The following is a 23,856-nucleotide window of genomic DNA, read 5'->3' on the forward strand; positions in this document are numbered from 1 at the left end:
CTGGTAAATAGCATAAGGGATTTTTTTCCTTGAGTGTATATTTATTTGCAAAACAGCATGCGGATGATGTGTTAGAGAGAGAGAGAGAGAAAGAGAGAGAAAGTATTGCATTGCATTTTTTTAAAGAGTGCACTTTTCCTTAGATTTGAAGGAGTTCAACTTGTAGTAGTTGTTAGTAAAGAAATCTGGGAGTGTGTAAGCTAAAATGTGAGGAAATGTTTCCCTGCTGCTTCTTCCTGAATGCCTGCTTCCAGATGATATCACACTTCGCAGTGTTTTGAAGTCGTTTGCTACGTTTGCTCTGATTGTGCACTAAATGCTGAGCGTAAACAGCTAATCAATGGCGCACAGCTGGACTCGTGCACGCGCTTGGGAACCGCAGCTGTACGGTCTCGAGAGTGGCGCGCGCGTCCCCGCGAATCTCACTTAAAAGCCTCACAGGCTTCGTCTGAATCTCCTTAGTAGATTCTACAAAAAGTAGATATTGTACTACTTCTTGTTTTTTACACGGCAGAATAGACCTGCTGAGGGTTTAGTGTTGCAGTGTGCGGCTTAAAAAAACAATAGAAACCATCACAGAGATTCTAATGGTTTCCACTACAAACACCATTACAAACCATCAGCTAACCATTAAAATATTACCATAACAGGTCCTTGATGGTATCCACTAGATATCACATGCCACCCATAGAAGGCAACAAATTAACAGTAGAGATCCACAGAAACCATTAGAGTTTCCATTAAAACCAATATAATTCCCATTATAACCATTAAAACCAGTACAATACCCATTATAACCATTAAAACCAATACCATTATTGGTCCTTAATGGTATCCGCTAGACATAACATGCCACCAATAGAAAGCAACAAATTACCAGTAGAGACCCACAGGGACCATTAGAGTTTCCATTAAAACCAATACAATTCTCATTATAACCATTAAAACCAGTAAAAATTCTATGAGGGTTTCTATTGTTTTTTTTTTTTTTTCAGCAAGAACATCACCTCAACCACCTAACGCTCACTCTCATCATCTCTGGTTTAATATATTTTATAATTCTGACTTATAATAGTGTAATAACTGTAGATGTGTTGTACACAAAGTTTCCAGAGAAACAGGACTTTTTGCACTAAAAAAAACGTCAGGGTTTCACGTCCTACAGCCCCAGTTTGCTAGCACAGCTGATGAAAGAGTTTTCAGCCAAAAAGTCGTGTTTCTCTGGAAATTCTGTACTAAGCTTCACTTTTACTACATCTACTGTATGTGTGTTCTTTATGAGGCAAATAAAATCAAATATTATAGAGGAGTTGATTTACATTGAATACAATTATTAGCCTACTAGCTATGAAAGGTGTGTTGTGGCTTGTACAAATTATTTCAGTTGCATGTTACGTGTATTTGTCTTGCTGCAAAAAAAAAAAAAAAACTCTTTTTAATTCTCTATAAAAATTAGTCAGAAAAGTAGGTTAGATTTGGAAACGAAAAGAAAAAAAAAAACGCATCCTACCGGTCTGTTTAAGGTGTGTGGCTGTAAAACAGTAGGGAGATTAGTGCTCTATAGTATCAGTACTTTGGTATGTGTGTGTATGTGTGTGTGTGTGTGTGTGTGTGTGTGTGGTACAGCTTGTTTGACAGCATTTAGCTACCTGGGATGCGTAAGCACACATACACACCTCCAGTTGGTGTTGACATGCTTTCAATGATGAACTTGTAAACTGTAAATGAATGAATTTTGCTCAGTTGTACACACCATTGTGTAAGAAAATGCTTACGTCTATCATGAGATGATATAAATGTCATGGCTCCAGGATCAGAGTACAGGGGCCCCATAACCAGGATGAGTTTCTGTAGAAAAACTGCGGCACTAACTTGTCTGACTCTGCCTCTTGTTCTGCTTTGCCGCAGGTGATTGGATCCTTCCAGTGAGCTTCAGTTCATGAGCTGCCGTCTGCAGTTCATGGTCGGGTGGAGGCCCTCAGATGGGATCAGTGTCCAGGGGGAGGTGGAGGAAAGGGGGATGGGGCGGTGTGTCCGCCACTGACGCCATGCCCACCTGGCTATGGCTCGTGGTCGCGCTTCTGCTGGTCAGCCTGGCATCGACTGTCCGGGCACGGCCGCCCATTGTGCCCAGCGAAGAGGAGGAGGCCACGATCGCTGACGGTGAGTAGAGCTGGACGTCTGAAAGGATGACTTGAAAAGTTTGAATCCTATGGGTTTATGATCTGACAAAGCAGAGAAATACACACTGGGTTTGTACTTCACTTTCAAAACCAGCTCTTTTCTCATGTTAAGCTATCTTTATTTTATGGGAGGAAGTGTTAGGAAAGGAAGGAATGAGGTGGAGGGGAATATCACTTGTGAAAACGGCTCATTTGTGGACTAGGACTGATGTTTCGCCGTGTAAGTTTTCACTCGTTTCTTGTTGGAAAATATGCCGACACTTTCAGATCTGCCCGAAGAGATCTGAGACGGTTTGATAAAATTATAGTTTGAGGTTGAAGAGTTCCTAATCTTTCGTTGCTTGTGTTCACATGAGCAACTCCTGATGTGCAGCTAGAGAGAGCAGTGTGACTTTTGTGTTTTGCTGCCATTCCTTTTACTAGATTTGTCTTGTCTGGCTTTTCAGTAAGCCAAATACCTGTGACTTGTTTTCAGATGTTTTGTGGCTTTTCTTTTTTCTTTTTTTTTCTGGAGGCTCCACTTTTGGAGTGATGTGTTTGTCTTTTCTTCTCTTATTTTCTCTCCCACCGTCGGTTTAAATTTAATGACGTTCTGCGCCGAGGACCACACACATACCTGCTAGCAGTTCATAGCTTGTTTGGGAGGAAAATAAACCGTGTTTGCTCTCAGAAGGGAGTGACTTCGAAGCAAGAAACATTTTTCTTACCTTCCTTAAAACGGGATGTGGTTTGTCTGGGACTGAAGTCTAAAAGCTGTCCCACTTTTCTTGAACTTATTAACTTTTTGAAGTCTTGTTGATTAGCGTGCAAAAAACCCTAAACAAACAAAAAGTCTGACTTTTAGATTTGGTTTCTTATGGCTATGGCTGCACTGCATGTGTAGAATTGTTAACAAGAATTGCTGTCAGAGTTCATTCTTACCAACACGTCTTTCCCAGCAGGTGATTATAGGTGTGATTATAGCTGTTGTGCTGGTTAAGTCAATTCCCGGAGCTTTAATCACAATGTTAATTATAAGGAGGTCTGACAAAGTCATTTTAAAAAGCGCCCCCCTCCGCACCCAAGCCAGTCTAAATACTCTTTGCCCTTAGGGCTGTAAAATGTCAGTCGTCTTGAGCAAAAGGGTCGTCCTACCTGATATTCTGTATCTAAATATGAACTTTTAGTCAGTTCTTCTCAATCGGGTTAAAGTCATTTGATAGCAAAGCCAGTAATTTAATTACTAAACTTACTAAGCAGATTTGCACTTCGTCTCCCAGCTCTCATATCATGAGAGAGTGTGGTGGGTCATATGATGGAAGATTAAGTGGCCAGAATGAAATGTCATGTGCTCTGGAGGATTTTCCTGATAGTTTGAGCGCACAGATCTCCTCCAACATGCACTCCCATAATCCTCAAGTAGTTTAGTGACCGGGAGAAAAAAAAATACGTTGTCATTCAATGTAAAAGCTCTAACAGAAGTGAAAAGAAATGTCCAGTGTTGTTTTGATTGCATGAAAACGTAAAAAAATACTTATATAGTCTCATGTGAGTAGTAAAGTATCCTGTTACCAAACCACAGCCAAGTCACCTGCACACACACACACACACACACACACATAAACACACACACAGCATGGAAAGACAAACTTTTAGACTAGTAATAGATCTCTGGAGGACCCAGTGCCCACCCAGTGCTCACGCATGTCCTCTGACACTCCAGCAGATAATGTATTAGCACTGCCTTCTTCAGGTATTCAGATCTGCTGCTACTTTGCATTTTCCACTGAGGGTGTAATAGTAGAGGCTCGTCTGAGCGGATTCACTTAAGCTGTGCGTCGGATCGCCTGCTGCACTCAAGCTGTTTCACCTCTTGCTAAACTCCAAATTATTTCCAAACATTGCTTTTTTTTTCTTACTGTCATTTTTTTTCGATTCGTGTTTTTTCCCCATTAAGATTTATGATGAATAATCCGAGTCATGTGTTAGTCGTTGGGAAGCAGGAGAAGAAGAGCCCAGTGTGGAAGTGTGGGAATATGAGAATTGCTAAAATGCACACATCTAACAAGGTCTGGAGTACATCAGGATCAAAGTTTCTCCCTTCTCGTCTTGGTGTCCTGCTTTTTTTTTTTCTGATTGCAAACGTTATTGCCAAACCAGAGCTGGAAAGTTTTGGTTTAAATCATCATTTGGATTTGGCGATAGATTTATTACAAATGCAGCGACCAGAGTCGTTCTGTGATGCCTGGATGTCTTATTGGCTCAGACTGAGTAAGACAAAGTCAACCATGCTTTCATTTGGTTTAAATCCTGGGTTGGAAATCCTACCTACCTGCCGGTCTGTTTTTTAACTCCTCCCCTCCACGGAACCTGAACGTTCCCGCTAAAATCTAGAAAGCTCAAACCCTGTAACATCAGTGCAAAGAGAGGAGACACACATGGTAATGAGATACTCTGATCTTTATTTTTTATTGCTCCGGCTTTAACAGAAGAACCTAGAGCAGAAATTAAGATCATTATAACCCATTTATTTTTAAAATGCCAGCACAAAAATATTGTTTATACTTAATTACCAGTTTATAATTTTTTTCTATAATCTGTTTGCTCTCTGGTTTAGACCCGGAATCTTTTTTTCCCAGGATGCTTTGTGGGAAAGTCAGTATGAACCATGTCACTGAGTTTGCATCTTTGCTTTTCAAGCTTTTGGTTTGGACAAAATGTAAACTTTGTCCAATGGAAGTCACTGATTTGAGTCAGAATATGGTGTGAGTTTAGGGTTAGGCTTCCTGGGTCTTAAGAGAAGAGGGATTGAGAAGCCCTGAGTATCACATGAATTGGATTACAGTTGGAGTTTCTGTTGCAGGAACGTGGTGCCGTGTTAATCCCAAACACCATCTGATTATTACACTCGGCTGCTGCTATAAAAGTATCTGCTCACGCCTCTTTTTATGTGTACCTTCGTGAATGTGAGGACACACTCACCCACTAAACAAATGAAAATGCTGGACAGCTGCCATTTAAGTGCTCTTTGGTAGCTGTGGATGAGGATGTTAATTGCCAGTATTATTTTATGGTGTTGTCTGATGGTGCGTTGATCCTCGGTTTGAATTTGCAATTAGCGAGTTTACTATGCTGTGGACCTCTGTGTGTGACACCTGGCTCCAATAAATGTGCTGCTCGTATTTGCTGGGCACAACCGGCAGATGTTGTGGAGGCTGTGACCAGAAGTTGTAGGCGTTACTAAAGTGCAACATGGAGAGTTTTTCTAAATGTAGAAGAGTCCTGAAATGAAAAAAAAAAAAACCTGCAATTCTTCACATTTATTTGAATTCTGTAGCACCTGATGTGATTGTATAATTGAAATATATGCACAACATTCGGCTATATTTGGTGGGAAAATTGGGCAATGAGAGGTCTCCGAGGAGGCCTCAGATTATCGTCTGGAAGACGGTTGCCGTGGACACCCCCGAGAGATTTGTGCCCTTTGGCTGTGCTCGCATTGTCATGACGATAAAGCCGGCAAAAATTAGAATTTGAAAAGGCGATGGAGATTAGAATAGAGAAGTTAAGGGGGAGAAAAGGTAGAGTCTTGCAATCTCAGTGGCCTGTTGGGAAAAGAAAGGCGAGAAAATGAGGAAGGAGGAGATGGAAAACAGGAACTGGAAGGATTGGGGGGGGGTCTAACCGCACTCATAGATCGAAGGTTTACGATTTTGTTATCAGTGATGTGGGAATGAATTTCAGAAATACTGCATGAGGTGTTATCAGATTTCATCACGGGTCTGCCTCAAATGTGTCATATCTGTTCAATTCTCAATCATAAAGCATCCTAGTGAAGGAGGTTGGTGTGAGAATTGGATGACAAACCTTGTCATGATTTGGAGGAGGCTTAAATTACGTGCTGCTACAGAGGTGCAAATCAGAAAAGAAGAACTGGGAGAGCAAGAGGCCATTACACCTGTTAGACTGATCAGTAGTGACTGCTGTTACGTTTTTTTCTCTTGAAATCTTGCTTCCCTGGAGGCTGTGGGATTTTCGCACAGTTCGGTTTTCTTTGGCATCAAGCTAGAGTCTGTTTAAAGGTATTGACATTTCCTTGTGTTTTCCCATGAAGAACCAGAAAATCAGAGGATGGCAGGGGGTCTAGGCTGGGTGCAGGTCAGAGTCATGGGGTCACGAGGGCAGGGGTGAGAGGTGAGGGAAGGATAAGAGGAGGTGTTGATGGCATAGAACAGATGCGGTGGTTTGAAAGCAGGAAACAGACAGGAAAAAAGTTCGAAGAGAACTTCTGCGTTTTTTTTTTTTTTTTTTTTGCTTTTTTTTTTTGGCTGGACTGAGAAGGTCCAGTGCCTGATTGCTTATTTTTTAATTTTTATTGTTGGTCTTTTATCAAAAGCGATCCCGATAAATAGTGTTCATAAATATTCTGACCACTTTGGAGAGCTCGTCTCATCTGTATTGCTTTTCTGCCTGTTTTCTGCCTTTCCCTTTCAGTTGCATGCGCCTGTAAATGCTCAGGCATCACTCGCCCACTGCTCATACCTCCCTTTTACTTACTAGACACTCAGCAACTGACATCTTACTATTTTTAAGCTCGACTTGCAATAAGATGCACATCTATGATGTTTTTCAGCCGTCCCGGTATTCGAATGGTCTCGTAGTAAGTCGGCGTGACAGGGCTTGTGGAAGAGGTTCCACCTCTCACCTGAAAGACTTCATGGCTAAATGTCTTCAAGATTATGCCACAAAGCGTGGCTCACTACTACTAGACTATCGTGCGCCAGGATAATGAGTCTCAGGTTGGAACAGACGACGTGTATCTGCACCACACTCTTTTTCCGATTAGCCTTTGATCGCACAATAGAAGGAAGCACACAGCGAATAACAGTTAACTAACCACTTGCCAAACACAGGCCTCCGGAAACATAAGGCGGTGAATACAGTTCCCATCAATCACCTGCCACATGACCATGCAGTTTAAACAGCGACTTAAAAAAGGACTTAATTATTTCCGGAATGAAGGAAAGCAAGGGAAAGGGGGGAGGGAGGGGCAAAAAAAAGTAACAATAAAGCAACTGTACCTGTGTGGGGCAATGTGCCTGGAAGGTTTAGATCGTCACGCACACTCCCGGGCCCCCTTCAGTCCCGTGTGTGAAGTGATCTGGCTTTCCCCTTTTCTAAGAAGGCAGTTATGGCTCACATAATAGCACAGGAATGTGCTGCAGGAGAGGTGTGCAGGAAAGCCGGGGAGTGCCGCTACACCTTTAATTATTGCCTCCTCTCATCATCTAAAAACATGGCAAGTTCGACCATGCTTTTTCTCCAGTACTGCTGCCTTTATCGTTGCTGCAGGTTTAACACCTCGTTGAGAAATACATTTAGTGGCTCTGAGCTTTTTCTACAATAAAGAACAGTTTTTCTTATTATAATTCTAATTAAATCTAATTAAAACAACCAAACTGATGCACGTGTGTCCTGCGCATCTTAAGCATCTTAACTATGTGTTAACTGATCGCAAAGCACATATATTTGTGCGATTTCTTCTCATATCTTTTAAACATCTCTCCAAACACTTGGGAGATGAGTGCAGTACTGGAGTCTAATACTCAATACTCAACTCAGACTTAAGCTTTCAGCCTAGCTAGAATTGCGTATGTGTGAAGGAGTGTAACACAGAATAGTGTCAGAATAGGAACATGAGAGTGTGTTTTTGTCTTTATCCTATATATAACTTACCGTTTCTGCGATCGCTTTCATTTCCCTTTGACTTTGCTTGCGTCTGTGAATGGAGCAAATGGCAATCCTGCGTTGCTTGAATGCTGCATTGTTTAATGCGTCATTAACAACTGTGATGGATAGCAGAACTGTTATAAGCTGTTATTACGTTTTATGTTTGTCTTATGCAGCCTGGAAATGAATAACAGATGGTGGAGGAGAATCTGATTTCCTGTAGTTCCATGGTTTTGGGATAGACTCTACAAGCATAAATTGCACATAATTGGTCAAATGAATAAGCAGTATTGTGGACTTAATTTGGGGCCCGAGTAGAATTGACAGGGAAAAAAAAAAAGAAAAGCAAGGACATTTGTAATTGTAGTGGAATAAATATGGAATGATTTCTCTCAAATCATTCGTGCAAGTGCACTGCTTATCGCATAATCTTTCTCTTTATATATGACTCCATGCTTAAAAAATTCCTCTGTGGTTGTAGTTAAATGCAAGTGAAATAAGATTGTGATTTACTCAGTATAGGGCTGCAACAATTACTGTCATAGATATAAACTTTTCTGGAAATGAATGAGTATTTTCCTTTCTTTCTTGATTGCATGCCAAGAACAGTCATTTCTTTAAGTAAAGGAAAATGTTTCATACAGACAGACGATGCTACACAATTAAAGTCTTATGGATTATGAAGTGTACAGTATATGTACACTTGAAGCATAGAAGATCTAACAGGACCTCCTGAATAGCGCAGTCTAGAACGCATACATAAAAAGCTCGAATACTCTATTCAGAAGCTTTACTTTGGAATGCCAAGATCATTTTCGGATAAGACCATCAGGCAAAATGTATATATATATATATATATATATATATATATATATATATATATATATATATATATATATATATATATATATATATATATATATATAAATTTGCAAAGATAAGTCCAACGAGTTTCTTTTTGCTGCTGGATGTAGGATGGATGTAGGATGCTGGATGTAGGAAATTCTTTGGCAGAGCAAAAGGTACCGCTTTTGAGACTCTCCTGTAATAAAAGCAGTATTTAGTTAATTGATTATCAAATATTAGTTAGTTGCAGCCTCAGAGTCCTGTACTTGGGTAACAGATCCCATTTATTGGTGCCTTGATGGGTTTGCTTTTTTGCTTCTGTCTTTCACACAAGTCATTTCAGAGCCTTTGCTGGGTCATTATGGTGTTCTCTCTTTTTTTTTTCTCATGCTTTCGCTTGTTTTCTCTCTTCTCTCACCCGGACTTTCTTTTTTCCTATGCACCCTGTCTCACCGCTTTCTTTTCTCTCGCTCGTCCCTTCCCTACCCTTGCTCTGCAGAGCCTCCCATCAATTCCGAGAGCTCAAAGGCCACCGTGTGCTCGGTGCACCCAGGAGACATTGTGAAGCTGAACTGCCCGCTGCCCGAGGCAGCTGCCATCGTGTGGACCAAAGACGGCACCTCGCTTATTCCGGACAACCGTACGCTCATTGAGCGCGAGCAGCTGCACATCCGCCATGCTGCACCGACTGACTCGGGCCTGTACGCATGCCAGGCCACTGGCGCTAAGGCCACTGATGCGGTTTGCTTCATTGTTAATGTCACAGGTGAGACGCCACGACCGAAAGAGAACTCTAACCGCCCACCTACGAGCCCGATTCGGGAAATATTATTTAACAATGGCGACTTGATTTTTGTAGGGTTCAGCTGAGCGTGTGTGTTTATCTTTTGGCTGGTCCAAACCCCCAGTTAGTGTCACTGAAGTGTCAAGATTTTGTCCTCAAAATCTTCAAACTTACGTAAAACATGCGTTGTTTGAAAAGCTGGCTTTAGCCACTGTCTTGTTTTCGGAGTTGTGATGTCGTTGTGTTGGATGTTGCTGGGTGCGAGTGTTGTAGTACTAAAAGGGTGGATTGGTACGTTTAAAATGGGGAATGCTAGCATTACTGTTTGTCTTTAGCTATGCTGTTGAAACAATTTCTGGGCTTTCCTCTCTAGACTAAACATTGAATGGGTAATATAAATAGCATTCAAACACCTTTTTTTGAAATTCAAGTAGCTTTTGCAGTAGTAGTTGGTTAGTAGTAACAACCATGCTAATGCTTACATTCCCAAATTGTTCCTTGATTTGTAAAGTAGCTGTAGTAGTATTGCATGCATGTAGAGCTTCAAAAGACCGAGTAAAAGCAGAAAGGTTACAGTTTTGCCGGTGCTCTTGCAGATACCATCTCATCCGGTGACGATCAGGACGACGCTGAGCGATCGGATGATGTCGGGGCAGACACCGAACAGATGCGTGAGTATCTGAAAATCCGCGTGAGGCTTTCACTCAGCACTGGTGTTCAGAATGTCATTTGAAAAGGTGTTAGTGTTGGGCCAGGGGTATCTCAGTGGTTCCTTGTGACTGAAAGGTTGGGAGGAAGTTCAAATCCCAGAAATGCCTTAAGCAAGGCCTCAAACCCTCAACTGCTCTAGGAGTGCTGCACAGTGTCTTATCTCAGCGTCATTCCATGTTGGGATATTACAGAAAAACTGTTACACTCCTGTGGATAAACAAAATGAATAACATGTCTGTGCATAATCTAAATTGTTATACAGTATATTTTCCATTTTCCTTTCTTTTTCGTCTGCACTATATTCAGTCAGAGCAGAACAGCTCTCTGGTTATTATCCGTGAGGTATTTTGTGTTGTCTTTGTCACAAACCCTTCACTTTTTTCACCTCAAAGCGTGGTGGGTCTGTTGATAGAAGAGCGTTTCAGTGGGGTTGCTTGTCATGCAATTGTCACCAAGCTTTTTAGACTTGTAGTAGATTCCTGGCATTGCTCCGGTGTTCTTTTCTTCTTTCTCTTACTCTTTTTCTCTCAGGTAGCTTGGCCGAGAGGCGCCCGTCAGCCAGACTTGTCCAATATGGAAACCACCTGTCTGGTCTGTGTTATTTACCTGAAGAGAGACGTGTTTTGAATCAGGTTCAGCTAAAAGAGTGCATATATAAAGTAATAAGCCGGTGTGGTCTGCTTTGACATTTATCATATAAGGGATAGAAAGCAGGAGAAGTCAAAAAAAAAAAAGCTATTAGATCTATTAAAAGTGTGTAAATGGTAAGTGTGAGGCTAAAAAAAACAAGGAGGGGATATTGATTGAGGTTGGGACAGAAACTAACATTTTTTTTCAGAACAGTTTGTTTTAAAAAATGAAGCAGAATCTGTTCTGGCACTTCATATAGATTTGGCCAATTTAGTCTTTCACGAATTTAAAATTGTGTGTTAAAAAGGGGAGTGGGGTAGAGGAGAGAAGGAATGAAGCCATAAGCTTTTTAACTAGCAAGCTCTGGTTTGGATCAGGACCAGTACTTGTCTGTGCGCACTGTGTTGTTCTGGCCTTTGGCGGAGGATAGAGGTGGTAGTGGGGGGGATTGCATGAGGACGGGGGGAAGTTTGGCGGTGTTTAACAGTGTGCTCGAGGCAGTTTTGGGCTCAATGGTTTGGAACTGTGCCTAGCCGAACCACTAAGAACTCTTTCTTTGCAGAGAGGGCCTCAGCAACACCACACTAGCATATCTTCTTCCTCTTTCAACAACATGCTTCGTTTTGTGTTTGACCACTTTGTATATATTGGAGTAGACAACCCTAGGCAAAAAACGTTTTTGCAGACTTTTCCGGTTTCTCTTCTTATTAAGAAAGAGTAGTGGTGCTGAGATCTGTGAGGTCTCCGAGACGTTTGTCTTTGTTGACTTTTTAAATCTGTTGGCCGGCAAGTTGGTAATCATCCTACTGCTTGGGTGCTTTCACAATGTCATATGATAACAAATAATAATAATAATGCAATAACGCAGTATGCAATAATGCAGGAACAAGTATCAATATGATACTGGTAACTTTTATTGATTTGTTCATATGTCATATGTAAAGAACAAGCCACAGTGCTGGATTAGTGGGTGGGTGTAGAAGGTTTCTTTGGGGTTTGGGAGGGCAGCTGCTTTGAAATGTGGCATGTCCGGGCAGGGGCCATGGGAACGCAGCCCTGCCACCCGTCTTGCCCAAGGGTCATCCTGTTCAACCTGTTCATCTTTGACCACTGTGCAATGACAACCAAACCCTTACAAGCTCTCAAGGAACATGCTGACAGAAAGATACCAGGTGTCCTGTTGGTCTGGCAGGTCAGGGAGGTCAAAGGGTTAGAGGAAAAAAGCGAAAGAAAGGGAGAATCCTGCAGAGTTGATCCGACCCAGAGGAAGGATGTAAAAATGTGATTGCATGTGGAGAGGAGAAAGATCGCTTTATCGTCAGAGAGAGCGAGTGTGAAGGGAAACCAATTGGCATGCCTTCACGCTATAAGGAAGACCTCTGTTTACATGTTTGGCATCAAGTTATGCTGGAACTTTCCGGTTCATACACACCAGAATTTACCCAAGATCAACCATATATGGAGAAATGTAGTAATTAGGACCATTCCATATGAGGCAAGATTGCTGCTGTGTAATAGTGCAATTATTCATGTTTTATGCTTAATGCTTTGAGAAACATTTCGCTGCTCTGAATTTCCCTATTGCATTCTATGTTCTTTTGAGAGGAAAACTATTCTTGTGTTCTTGAGAGAATATGAGTCCACAGGAGGGAAAAAAAAGGTGACTAAAGTGAATCCAGAATTTTAAAGCAGAAGCGAGGAATATGTGAAGTTTATTCCAGTGTTTGGTTTCAAGTGCTGACGGGGTCCCTGAAAGGAATGTGGACACAGAATTTCATCAAAACCACATGTCCTTCCAAAATGTTCCCTGTTAGTCCCAACTAACCACCTCATGATCCTCCACTCGTATGTTGTTTTTTTTTGCCATGCTCAGAACAGGAGCTACATTCCTAATGAGTTGAAAAAGAAAACGTTTAGCCCAAGCAAAGGAAATCGAACTGGATGGTCCCATTCTTCTTGGCAAGCCTTCCTTTCTTAAACCCTCCACCTCCTCAGGGTGTTTTTTTCTCTTCTTTCTCTGAATATTGTGTTCTAGAAGGAAAGCAAATATGGTTTTATTTAAGCCGTTTGGTGTGAATTGCACAGTGACGCTGGCTACAAAGGGCCTTGTTGTTAAGCTGATCCGGGAGTGTGAATAACAATTTGGATTTGCCTTCTTGTCCCCCTTGGCTTTGGCCTCTGCTCTCTGGTGTTTCTGCTGAGCTTGTAGGAACAAACAAAATGACGCTCAGTGTGTTTATGTGTCTTTGATCAGCTGTTGAGTATGCTGGCATGCTCAGAGATCATTTGCAAAGTCACATTTCAAATGGAATTATCTTAATGTTATTAGATGAACAGTTCAGACATGTACTCAAAAGTTAGGTTGAAAGTAGAAATTATGTTTGTACTGAAATATTCACGATAAGCTGGATGTAGGGCTCACACTACTGTATTTTATGAAATGAGTGATATTAGCATGTACACCGCTACAAAGATTGGCCATAGCTGTGTTATTATGTAGCACAAATCTAAAATGCGTAGTAGCTGAAGCCTACATTGTAATGCACTGTGGAAGAACTGAAAACCTGAAAGTCCTTTGGTGTTACAATGGACGTCTGCATAAACGCATCATTTTCTTAATGATTTCTAAGTGAGCAATCCTAGCGAGTGAGTGTAACCCCTCCTTTTTTTTTGCCTTTAGGGGCACCACGATGGACCTCGCCAGAAAAGATGGAGAAAAAGCTCCACGCTGTACCAGCAGCCAACACAGTGAAGTTCCGATGTGCAGCGGTGGGAAACCCAATCCCGACGCTACACTGGCTCAAAAACGGCAGACCGTTCCGGCCAGAAGACCGCATGGGTGGCTATAGGGTAATACTAACACTTACAGTATATCAGTGCTACTACTACTACTAACCACAAACAACAACAACAGCAACAACAGCATTAACCACAATACTAATAATAGTTTAATTTCTGTCACTATTCCAAAGCAAAGCACGCTTCACTTCACAAACATAATTCCAAATGTTGGAGAAAGAGGTGAAACGAGGTGAAATCAATGTTGATAAGAAATCAGTGTTGAAATACTAGTAAGGCAGTTTGTTTCCATTTCATTAAAGTTCTGACTAAACAATCCTCTGAATGTATCCAAGCTGAGGTCACTGGTATTAACAAACAGTCAAAAGCACTGTTCTGGTGTCTGGCCCTGACTCGACCCTTTGGTTAATGTTTAATAGATTTAACTGAACTTTTTGTTAGCTAGTGTTCCTCAACCAGTGATCATTTGTGCTTGCTGGACTAGGATGCAGAGATTTTGTTCTATAATTGCCATATCTCAAAAGCGTTAGAAACAAAACAATAACATGCACTAATATCAGAGAATAGATTATCTCATGTACAAACGTTTCACATATGAATTGTTATTTTCAGAATGTGTTATGGTAAATTCAAATGTGATTATTGTTAATACTGAAACTTCACAGCACTTTGCAATCGAAGAAAGCTTAAATACGGCTTAGATTTTACTTGTTCGTCTTTGAAACACCTGACATTTCTCGTCATGGAAAACCCAAATAGCGTGAGATGGTGTTGTTCCTTTTTAGCAAGACTTTGATGTTCCTTTAGCTAAACCACATAAATACCTCCCACATGACAAGCTCTGTTTTGATTGGGCGCTGAGCAAGGGGTGGGATTTTATCTGTATTTTAACAAACATTTTTTTCAAACAAATCCCGTGGTGAACATGGAGAGACAATTGTCTTTTTAATATCAGGAAAATTCTTTTCCTGGATGCGCAGTCCTTGAAAGGAGAGGCTATACTTTAGCAAAGATTATGGTACTGAAAGCGGGAGCAGGAAAGAGCGAACGGGATGCAGGTTGGATTTAGAGCGTGATCTACAGTCACGAGAGTTGCATTCCTAAGGTGGGGGTTCACGCTCTGAGCTGCCTGTCAGCGCGCCGCTATTGCTTTTCCCATGATGCTCTTGGCTGGAAAGCTCACCTCACTGGCGGGCTTGGAGAGTAGTCTTGGTCCCCCTCCTGCAGTTTCATTAATACTGTTAGGAACATTTATTTTTCATGGAATACTAGTTGAAACGTATTGTAGGTTTGGTCTATAAAACAAGCGCTTGTTTTAAAACCCTTTATGACTGTCATTAAGATTCCAGTACTGGGAGAATGGAATTAATACTGAATAAATAATGAGTGCATATCACTAGAGTACGGAGATAGTATGCTATAGAGTGAGTTCAGGGAGCGGGTACTGGCTGAGCACCCTGAGTACAAGAGAAATGAATACTAAGTGAGTACTGAATACGTACTAAGTGGAGACGGGGAGAGAATGAAAATAGTACTGAATTACTGAGCAAGTGTGCACTAGTACAATAGGAGTACTGAGGCAGTATGAAGTTAGTACTGGTTGCAGGTAGTGACTAGACAATAGTGAGTACCGAGTACTGATTTTTTGCTTCTTGCGCAGGTCCGACACCAGCACTGGACTTTGATCATGGAGAGTGTGGTTCCTTCTGATAAAGGCAACTACACCTGCGTGGTGGAGAACAAATATGGCTCGATTAACCACACCTATACCCTGGATGTAGTTGGTGAGTACATGTGTGTATGAGTGTTCCTCTTTCTGAGGTTTATTATACAGGTGCACATGGCTTGAGTGTGTGTGTGTGTGTGTGTGTGTGTGTCAGTGTGGGTCAGGCAGGTGCAGGTGGACTACATCTCAGCTGAGGGAATGTTGGTACGTTGATGCCAACTGCTAAATAAGGAGGTTGAGAAATGAAGACTCAGGGCAGGTGTAGCAGTGAATGTGTGTGTGTGTTTGTGTGTGATTTTGAAAGGGCAAATTGTTGGCCGTAAGATAAAACAATTCTTGTACTTACGGGAAAACTCTACCCTGAAAGACATTAATGTTTTATATTGAAATATTTGTGATGTGTTGGTGATTCTGGTGCAGATTTGTTGGTTGGTGCTGTGCGTTTTTATTGTTGCTCTGAGAAGTTAGCAGTTGTCTGTTGTACTAACATCACAGCGAGACATTTCTAGCGGAGTTACAACGTTTAATAGGAGTCTAACAATCTCAGACATAAGGAATAACATTCAGGATTCACTGTTAGCTTCTAAAACAAAAGAGCAAGAGTTTCTTTCTTCACGCACCATTTTCCAGTGATGTTCAAGATCATAGGAATGAGAAATCCACTGTAGAAGTAGTTGAGATAGCAAACATTGGACTCAACGTTCGAGAATGCTGTATACTCAATCCGCGAGAAGACAAGCATGATGCTGGAATTAGCATGAAAATGATGGAAATGTATCTCCTTGAGCAGGTAGTTGAATGGCATTGTGGGTAATATTGGAAACCAATTATCAACCAATATGAAAATAGACCAACATATTGATGAAAGAATTGTAACTAACTAAAAAAAGTCAACACAGAGTTTCATGACAAAATCAACCCTAGACATCTCTGAAGATCACATGTTGATTATGAAGGTTTATATGCAAGTTTATCAGGGTGGATTTATCCTTTAAGATACACTGATATCATCTTCATATTTACAAAGACATCATTTACTTCATGTTTAAAATCTGTGCATTTTACATTGAACATGAAAAAATATTTCAAGCAATTTCCCACTTTTTGTAAAAAGATTGAAATGGGTCATTTTGACCCAGACAAAATTGAAGGGTTAAACAAGCTGGGTGAAGAATTTCGAGTATGTTTGAGGTCTAGCCTGTATTTTTCCAAGACCTCCAGAGTGTTTTTATAGAGCAGTATCCATACTAGTACCATGCACTGGCAGTCTAAAGTTGAGACAAATAAACCGTCCCTATTCAGGGCCCTGCACTTGGAGACGTAAAAGCAGCCTTTCAAATTGCATTGCCGCTGTTTTACTGACCAACCGTAAACTTGGTTTTTTTTGACCGAGCTCCAGCTTGTCCTCCTAACACGTCGAGAGAAAGAGGGACAGTGAGGAAAGCAGTACACACTTTATTCTGTGAGTGAGTGACCGGGGGAGTCTATGGAAGAGACAGAATGAGGCAGAGGTCAGAAAACGGCCCACTGTTAATTCCCCAGTGTTCACTTAAATTTCAAGGGCTTACTTGAATTGAAATCCATTTATAAGTACAGTAGGAGTTGGTTAGACCCTGATAAAGTTGAACTCCCTGGCGACTTTACTGTGCATCATTAATAAAAGAAGAAAGACAGAGAGAAGTAGAGACAGAGAGAGTGTGTTTGGTGGAATTTGAGTCGTAGCTAGTGATGTAAGAGCCTGAACTGGCTGAAACATCAAAGCCAGACTGAGTCCAAAGTACTGGAGCTTCTCAAAGGTAACCAAAGCAGCCTAATTATATCTGTTTATAGTGGCCTTCTGCCAGAGCACAAGCTCACTGCATCATCCTCTATAAGCAATCCCACATACTGTATGTATATTCCCTCTCTATACATAAAGGTCCAAGAGTCTGACCTCACTACCGCTAACTGTTTCCCTAGATTCAGTAATGGAATAATTCTCAAAAAGGAGTACATCATTATTTGTAAAACGACTATTAAAGCAGGAGTGTGTAGGAATGTACACACGTTTACTTTTGAAATTTGGGGCTTCCGATTGGTGCAACAGAAAAGCGTTCACACTATCTTCAGGTGGTCATGATGGTCATATTGAGAATGCTGCAGCCATCTGTGGCCCGGAGACCAAGAGAGCAAAATTGGCCATGCTGTCTAGCTGGGAGGGATGGCATACTCTTTCCCTTGTCACCAGAGCAAAACCAACCAATCATGCGTGTTTATGAGCTCAGGTATGCGGAAGAAGGTAGATAGTGCTTTTTTCTGAGTAGATGGCTTCATGTGTTTTGGAGCGAGCATGTGCTAGCATTCACAGTCCTCTGTTGGTAGCTGTTGTGTGATTTAGCTAGTGGGGTGGGAATTGGTGAATTACCAAAACTGGGCGAAAATGGGTTTAGAAAATATTTAAAATATGTGGCATCTCAGGAATTGTAATGAGTTCATTTTTTGTATTAGTCTCTTATAAATAATGAACTACAGTTCTAGGTAGTGCGCTTTGAACCGTAGGTTTTATCTGTCCACCTAAGATTCATCATAATCTATAGACCAGTGCCTAGCAGTACCCAGAGAGCAAGACTTATGCTTTATGTGCCATTCACTTTATCCGCCCCGTCCCTCACAATCTCTGGTCCAATGACGCTGACCGCTTTCCAACCCTGCCCAGGCACTTTGGGCCAACTTAGTGGGTTAAGCAAAGTTCAGTGGTCTCGCTTGGACACACTGGCCCGGCCTGCGCATGCATGAATAATGACATAATTGATAGATGGTGATCTGTGTGTGAGTGGGTACTTGGTAAAATGGCCCAGTGGCTTTTTTTTTAATTGGCTTTTAATTTTTGTCTGAAAAGTGTGGTGAGGAGGATTTGCATGGAGTGTGTTTCCTTAGCTGATTTTACAGATCTACAGTCTATGGTGCTGAGGCGCAACAGATTATTGGGAAGCAGCTTTTTACCACTGTGGAGCTCTGGTCAAGGCTGTGTAGGTGCTAGAGAAAATGGTTCGGTCTCAAGATTTGTCTGCTGCAGACACATACACCAGGCTTTTTTGCACAGCTAATGCACATTCACCATTTCCATTTTCAGTGCTTAGGGTGGAGCATCAAATTCCACTGTGCACTGGCACAGACTAAAGACTTTCTCTACTTATTTACAGTCGAAGATGTAATTAGTGTGTGAGAGAGACTGTGTGTCGGTATTTGTGAACCAAAGAGAGAAGGATTTGTGAGAACGATGACATTTCTTTCTAGTCTACTAGTGACTATAAAAATAACCAGTATAAAAAAAGGCACGTTGGTTGCATTCCAGCCTGTTGTGCAGGTCAGATTCGCTTCTTGTCAAGTGAAAAAGGGCAGACAGAGTCTGAAACACCAACAGATGAGCGATAAAAAAGTGTGCTGGGCCCCCCACATCCAACCCCCCCCCCACACCCCACCCCCCCATTCTCTGTTTAACCTCATCCTTCTTTTCACTCCCCATCTGCTGAGAGCCCTTTAGCCTTTTCCTTCTCTGACCCCATCCCCCGCTTTTCTCTGCTTCTTTCCCTCTCTTTTTACACTCTTTTGTTGGCTTTTCTTCTGTCTCCACTGGTTCTTTACAATGCTCAATTCCAGTATCATCCCCCAAACACATACGCCATCAGTAACCCTCCACCCATGCTGCGGTGACGTATTAATGCTCTCTGGCCGGGCGTTTACCCTGTTCAGGAAGGTTTCAGGAAAATGGAGGGAAGTCAGGAAGAAGAGCTACGTAGAAGCTATCCAAAATCTTCTCCAGGTTGTAGATGTTATTCAAACCAGGGTTTAAAAAAATTACACTCGATTACAGACTGCAGAAAATGTTAAGTGCTTTATGAGCAGTGTGGCGAAGAGGCTCAATTGAGAGTGAATGCAGTTGAGCTCCACCTTAGAGATTTTCTCCAACTGCCATGTGGATGCCACACGACAGGACAGTCCTACACACACACACACACACACACACACACACAATGCAGCTTCAAAGTTCTTTTTCTTTTCCTCTCTGGGTGCTGCTTTTTGTTTTGCCCTTATCGCCAGAGATAAAGTCCTGGCTTTTTTGTTTTGTGCGAAAGAATCTTAACAGTGTGCTGATAGCAGTGCAGGAGCGGTGCCAGGAACTGCTCTGAGCCATGGAACATTTATTCACACCTTCATGCAATGGGTGTATTACACAACTGCAGTTTCTAATAGACTGGTGCATAAATTAGGATTATTAAAGTGGCTAAGGTGATGTATTGTTAAAGTTAATGAAAAATGAATGGAAGAAATTTAGCATTATCAATAATACCCCCATTCCTGCGTTTCTGTCAGAACGTTCTCCACACCGGCCCATTCTCCAGGCGGGTCTGCCAGCCAACGCCACGGTGCACGTGGGAGAGGAGGCTCGCTTCGTGTGTAAGGTGTACAGCGACGCCCAGCCACACATCCAGTGGCTACATCACATCATGAAGAACGGCAGCCGCTACGCTCCTAACGGAGACCCTTACGTTCGAGTCCTCAAGGTACGTCCTGTTACCTAATCATAGCTTGGATTTGGTGCAGAAAGCATTGCAATGGATGTCTGGTGGTTGGTCAAATGTATTCCAAAATGTTTTTTTTGTTTTTTTTCATCGACCTCATTCGTTGGATTTTTTTCTGATTCGAAAAAAAAAACATTTTCACCTTTTCATTGAAGGTCTAACTTTTTGCTAAAGGTATGGCCTGGTCATTATAGTGCCAACTATTTCCAGCGTATTTTTCGAGGAAAAAGGTTTGCGATTCCAGCAAGGCTTTGTTTTTTTCTCATTTGATGGTACTTTAACTACATTATTATATAAACAGTTAGCTACAAATTTTTTTTTTGTTCTGGTGGTGGGAACTCCTTCCTTCTTTCCCCATATCCACACGTATTATTAAAGCAAAAGAGCAAAAGGTTTTAACAGGCTGCCGTATTTGTTTTTTTGCCCCGTGCTACTGCAACTTTGGCCTTTCATGGTACCCACTAGAGCTCAGGCATAAACAGCACCGACGTGGAGGTGCTCACCCTCCACAACGTATCGCTGGAAGATGCGGGTGAATACACGTGCCATGTCTCCAATTACATTGGGCGGGTCAACCAGTCAGGTTGGCTCACTGTCTTACCAGGTAAAAAGAACAGCCTTGGCAAACTTTATCCTCCTTGTCGACCTCCCCTTTTGGTGTTTTGGGTTGTTTTTTTTTTATCTCCTCGTGGTGCGTGGTGATCCTGGGACCTTTCCTGGAGCATTTCAGTGTGTTTTGTGTTATTTTTGGGCAGGGTGATCCTAACTGTCCTACAAGAGGCCATGGAAACAAGATTCTCTTCATCCTACTTCTCAATTTTCTGTTTTCGTTGCTATTTTCTATTCCTCTGTTCTTACCTTCCTTCTTCCATCACATCCTACTTTTCATATCCTTCAGTTTCTCCTGCTCCTTTTTCTTCTGCTCTCTTGGTTAGAAACTTAGCTTGTTCTCCATGGTTCTCCTTGTTGGCTGCATGTTTTCTGAAGGACTGGTGAGCCACTTGTTTATTGTTGGACCATCTTCTTCCACCCCTACCCCTTCTTCATCCTCTTTCTGGACAAAGGGTCACCTTTTTTTGTGGTGTATCTTTTGAGTATATCCCTCTCTAACTCAAGGTTCATCTACGACAATGATCATGAGTAGATGATTGTTTTTTTGCAGCAAGTACCATTTCCCAGTTCTGCTCTTCTCTTGGTATTTTGGGTTTCATTTGTTTCATTCCCTTTCTCCTTTCTCCTCCTTTCTTCCTTGATCACACCCCTCCCTCTTCATTGTTTCCCCTCTCCTTGGCTTCCTCTTGGTTCCTCTCTCCTGCCTCCTTCTTCTCCCTCTCTCAGACGGCAGGTGTAAACACCACGGATAAAGAGATTGAGGTCCTCTTCCTGCCCAACGTTACTTTCGAGGATGCTGGTGAATATACGTGCTTGGCGGGTAACTCTATTGGGATCTCCTATCACTCTGCTTGGTTGACGGTTCTTCCAGGTATACACTACTCTACAACAGCTTCTCCATGTGTCCCTTCTCACGTTGTTGCATTGTATATGAAAGAAATTTTGGAGGAGAAGCGTGGGAGACACTTGGGTGACTAACTGAGGTCAAATTTAAGCTCTTGAACTTTGGCATGATCTTACTACTACAAGAAAAATGATTAATTGATGATTATTGTACAGCCAGAGTGACTCCCTCTCTCTCCATCCATCTGTCTTCATCGCTTACTACCTTTCTGGTTGCATGCTTTACCTGTGTGTATCAAAATGCATGTGTGTCACACTCCAATGACGTTTTCCTCAGGCTCTGATAATTGCTGTATAATTTGGAAAATCCAATATCTGGATCTGAAAACACTAATTCCTTTCTCAGTCTTTCTGAGAAAGTTAATTATTAGAGCCAAATCATCTTCTTAAGTGTGTATTGTGCATTGAATGTGTTTGTTATGTTGCATTATACAGGCTTATGATGTAGGCTTATACAGTATGTGTGTCAGTGTGTCTAGTGCTTGGTCAAGATATCTTGGCCATAAACAGCCATGCTGTAGGAAGCAGGAACTCTTTACAAAGTGGGAAAGAGTGCAGGATGTGTGTTGTTGAGATTAAGATGGAGCAAAACGCACAGTAAGCTTCCTGGTTCTGTTACTCAATCTGATTCCATAACTGTCTCTTCTTGGTTCCTGCTCTGACTCTGACACTGATTCAGCCGAGAAGAACATCGCAGAGCCTGAATATCCTCCGGACTACATAGAGATTGCCATCTACTGCATTGGCGTGTTCCTCATCGCCTGCATGGTGGTGATCGTAGTTGTCTGCAGAATGCGGACGTCCATCAAGAAGCCTGATTTCGGAGGCCAACCTGCTGTACACAAGCTCACCAAACAGATCCCACTGCGCCGCCAGGTAACAGAAAGTAGATAAAGAGTTCCAGAACCCCTAATACACACCAACACTTATGCACATGAACATATTTGTTACAAAAAAAAAAAAAAAGTAGACATCCAGTTTTGAGGAGGTGATTTTGGGTATTTGAGCGTTAGAAGTTACATATACACTCTAATTGTTGTCTGTCATTAAGAGTAATTTAAATGTAAAAGTTTAAATTGGGATTAGGATTGGCATTCCCAATGTAGGATCCAGTATGGAAGTTTTGAAAAACTGGTAAGGAAATTGCATTAGGAAATGGCATGAACCTGTACTTTTCAGTCATTTGTAAATGTTTGAAAGTTTGTAAATTAATTAAGCTTCATTTGACTTGGACAAATGAAATGACATCAGCTTCCCTTGGTGAAGACTTCCAGCGTGTATGGTGGGTAAAGGTAAGGTATTTCCCTAACATGGACCTTAAAACAGTGCTGCATTGGCCGACATTGAAAGTGTAACTGTTAATTAAGAAAGTTAAACAACAACCTTTTAGATGCACACTTAGATATGTAGGCTTCTCTATTACTAGTAATACTAATACTAATAATAATAATCAGATTGATTAGAGTATTTGTGCATGCATCCTTTCAGCAATATTACCAGAAACCATTAAATAATAGTAATAAGTCATTCAAACACACACAGAGACACTAAGTTGGGGGTTCTTCGTGTTTAGTTGTTGCCCAAAGCTCAGGTGATCAGCCATTTCTTTTTCTCCCTGCAGGTTTCAGCTGACTCGAGCTCCTCGATGAGCTCCAGCACGCCGCTGGTGAGAATCACGACACGCAGAAGCTCCGAGCATGAACACATCATCCCTGAGTATGAACTCCCTGAAGATCCTCGCTGGGAATTTTCCAGAGACAAGTGAGCAGTCTGTGCCTGTGTATTAGTCTAGCATGAGCCTGTTGACTTTTTTGTAATGAAATATTACTCCACGCTTATGTACATACATACAATACGATATACTCACATCGTATTACAGAACAGCAGAATACTTTACAGTACTTGAAAAACATCAAGCAGGTTGCTAAGCAAACATTGAGTCAGATTGAGGCAAGCTGTTGGCGTGATCGGCAACTTTATACGAGTTACGCCATTATCGTACTACCTCATTACATTGTCTAGCCCTCATTATGCCTAATGATTTAAGTTGAGTAATGTTGCTGTAAAGAACAATTAATCATTCAGGATACAATTCAAGTCTTTTGCTGTTATCGCCCCATTATTCTTTGACTGACCTGCGTTTTTTTTTCTCCCGCTCGGCTTATAGATATCACGTACTGCTTTGTCTCTCCTGATGATTAGCTTTGATTAGCCATAGAGAAATGTGTAGCTCATGCCAGTCTTGATCTGCGCAATTAGAGTAGTAGCTGTATGAAAAAGCAGCTGGAAGCTCAGTTGTCAGTGAATGGGGAGGAAAACAAGAGCGTAACATTTTTTTCAACTCGGTCTTGCAGCCAAGTCTTTATTTAGCGAGGTGATGGAGGGAAAAAC

General features: G+C 41.7%; 1 protein-coding gene across 6 annotated transcripts in view; it reads left to right on the forward strand.

Annotated features, from left to right (window-relative positions):
* The window catches only part of fgfr2 (fibroblast growth factor receptor 2), a 38,871-nt gene that overhangs the window by 1,714 nt on the left and 13,301 nt on the right, over positions 1-23,856 (forward strand). Inside the window, exons 2-10 of one of the 6 annotated variants that reach the window (XM_034302731.2) lie at positions 1,909-2,163; positions 9,238-9,504; positions 10,119-10,193; positions 13,544-13,713; positions 15,323-15,446; positions 19,742-19,932; positions 20,416-20,554; positions 22,145-22,347; positions 23,087-23,226. In XM_034302731.2, the coding sequence (XP_034158622.1) occupies positions 1,983-2,163; positions 9,238-9,504; positions 10,119-10,193; positions 13,544-13,713; positions 15,323-15,446; positions 19,742-19,932; positions 20,416-20,554; positions 22,145-22,347; positions 23,087-23,226 (1,490 nt within the window). In that variant the 5' untranslated portion in view covers positions 1,909-1,982. Of the gene's footprint in view, positions 1-1,908; positions 2,164-9,237; positions 9,505-10,118; positions 10,194-13,543; positions 13,714-15,322; positions 15,447-19,741; positions 19,933-20,415; positions 20,555-21,288; positions 21,434-22,144; positions 22,348-23,086; positions 23,227-23,856 lie in introns of all 6 variants that reach the window. The other 5 variants (XM_034302732.2, XM_034302729.2, XM_034302730.2 and 2 more) reach the window with 5 other exon arrangements.

Source organism: Pangasianodon hypophthalmus, chromosome 3, assembly GCF_027358585.1.
Source record: "Pangasianodon hypophthalmus isolate fPanHyp1 chromosome 3, fPanHyp1.pri, whole genome shotgun sequence".
NCBI lineage: Eukaryota > Metazoa > Chordata > Actinopteri > Siluriformes > Pangasiidae > Pangasianodon > Pangasianodon hypophthalmus.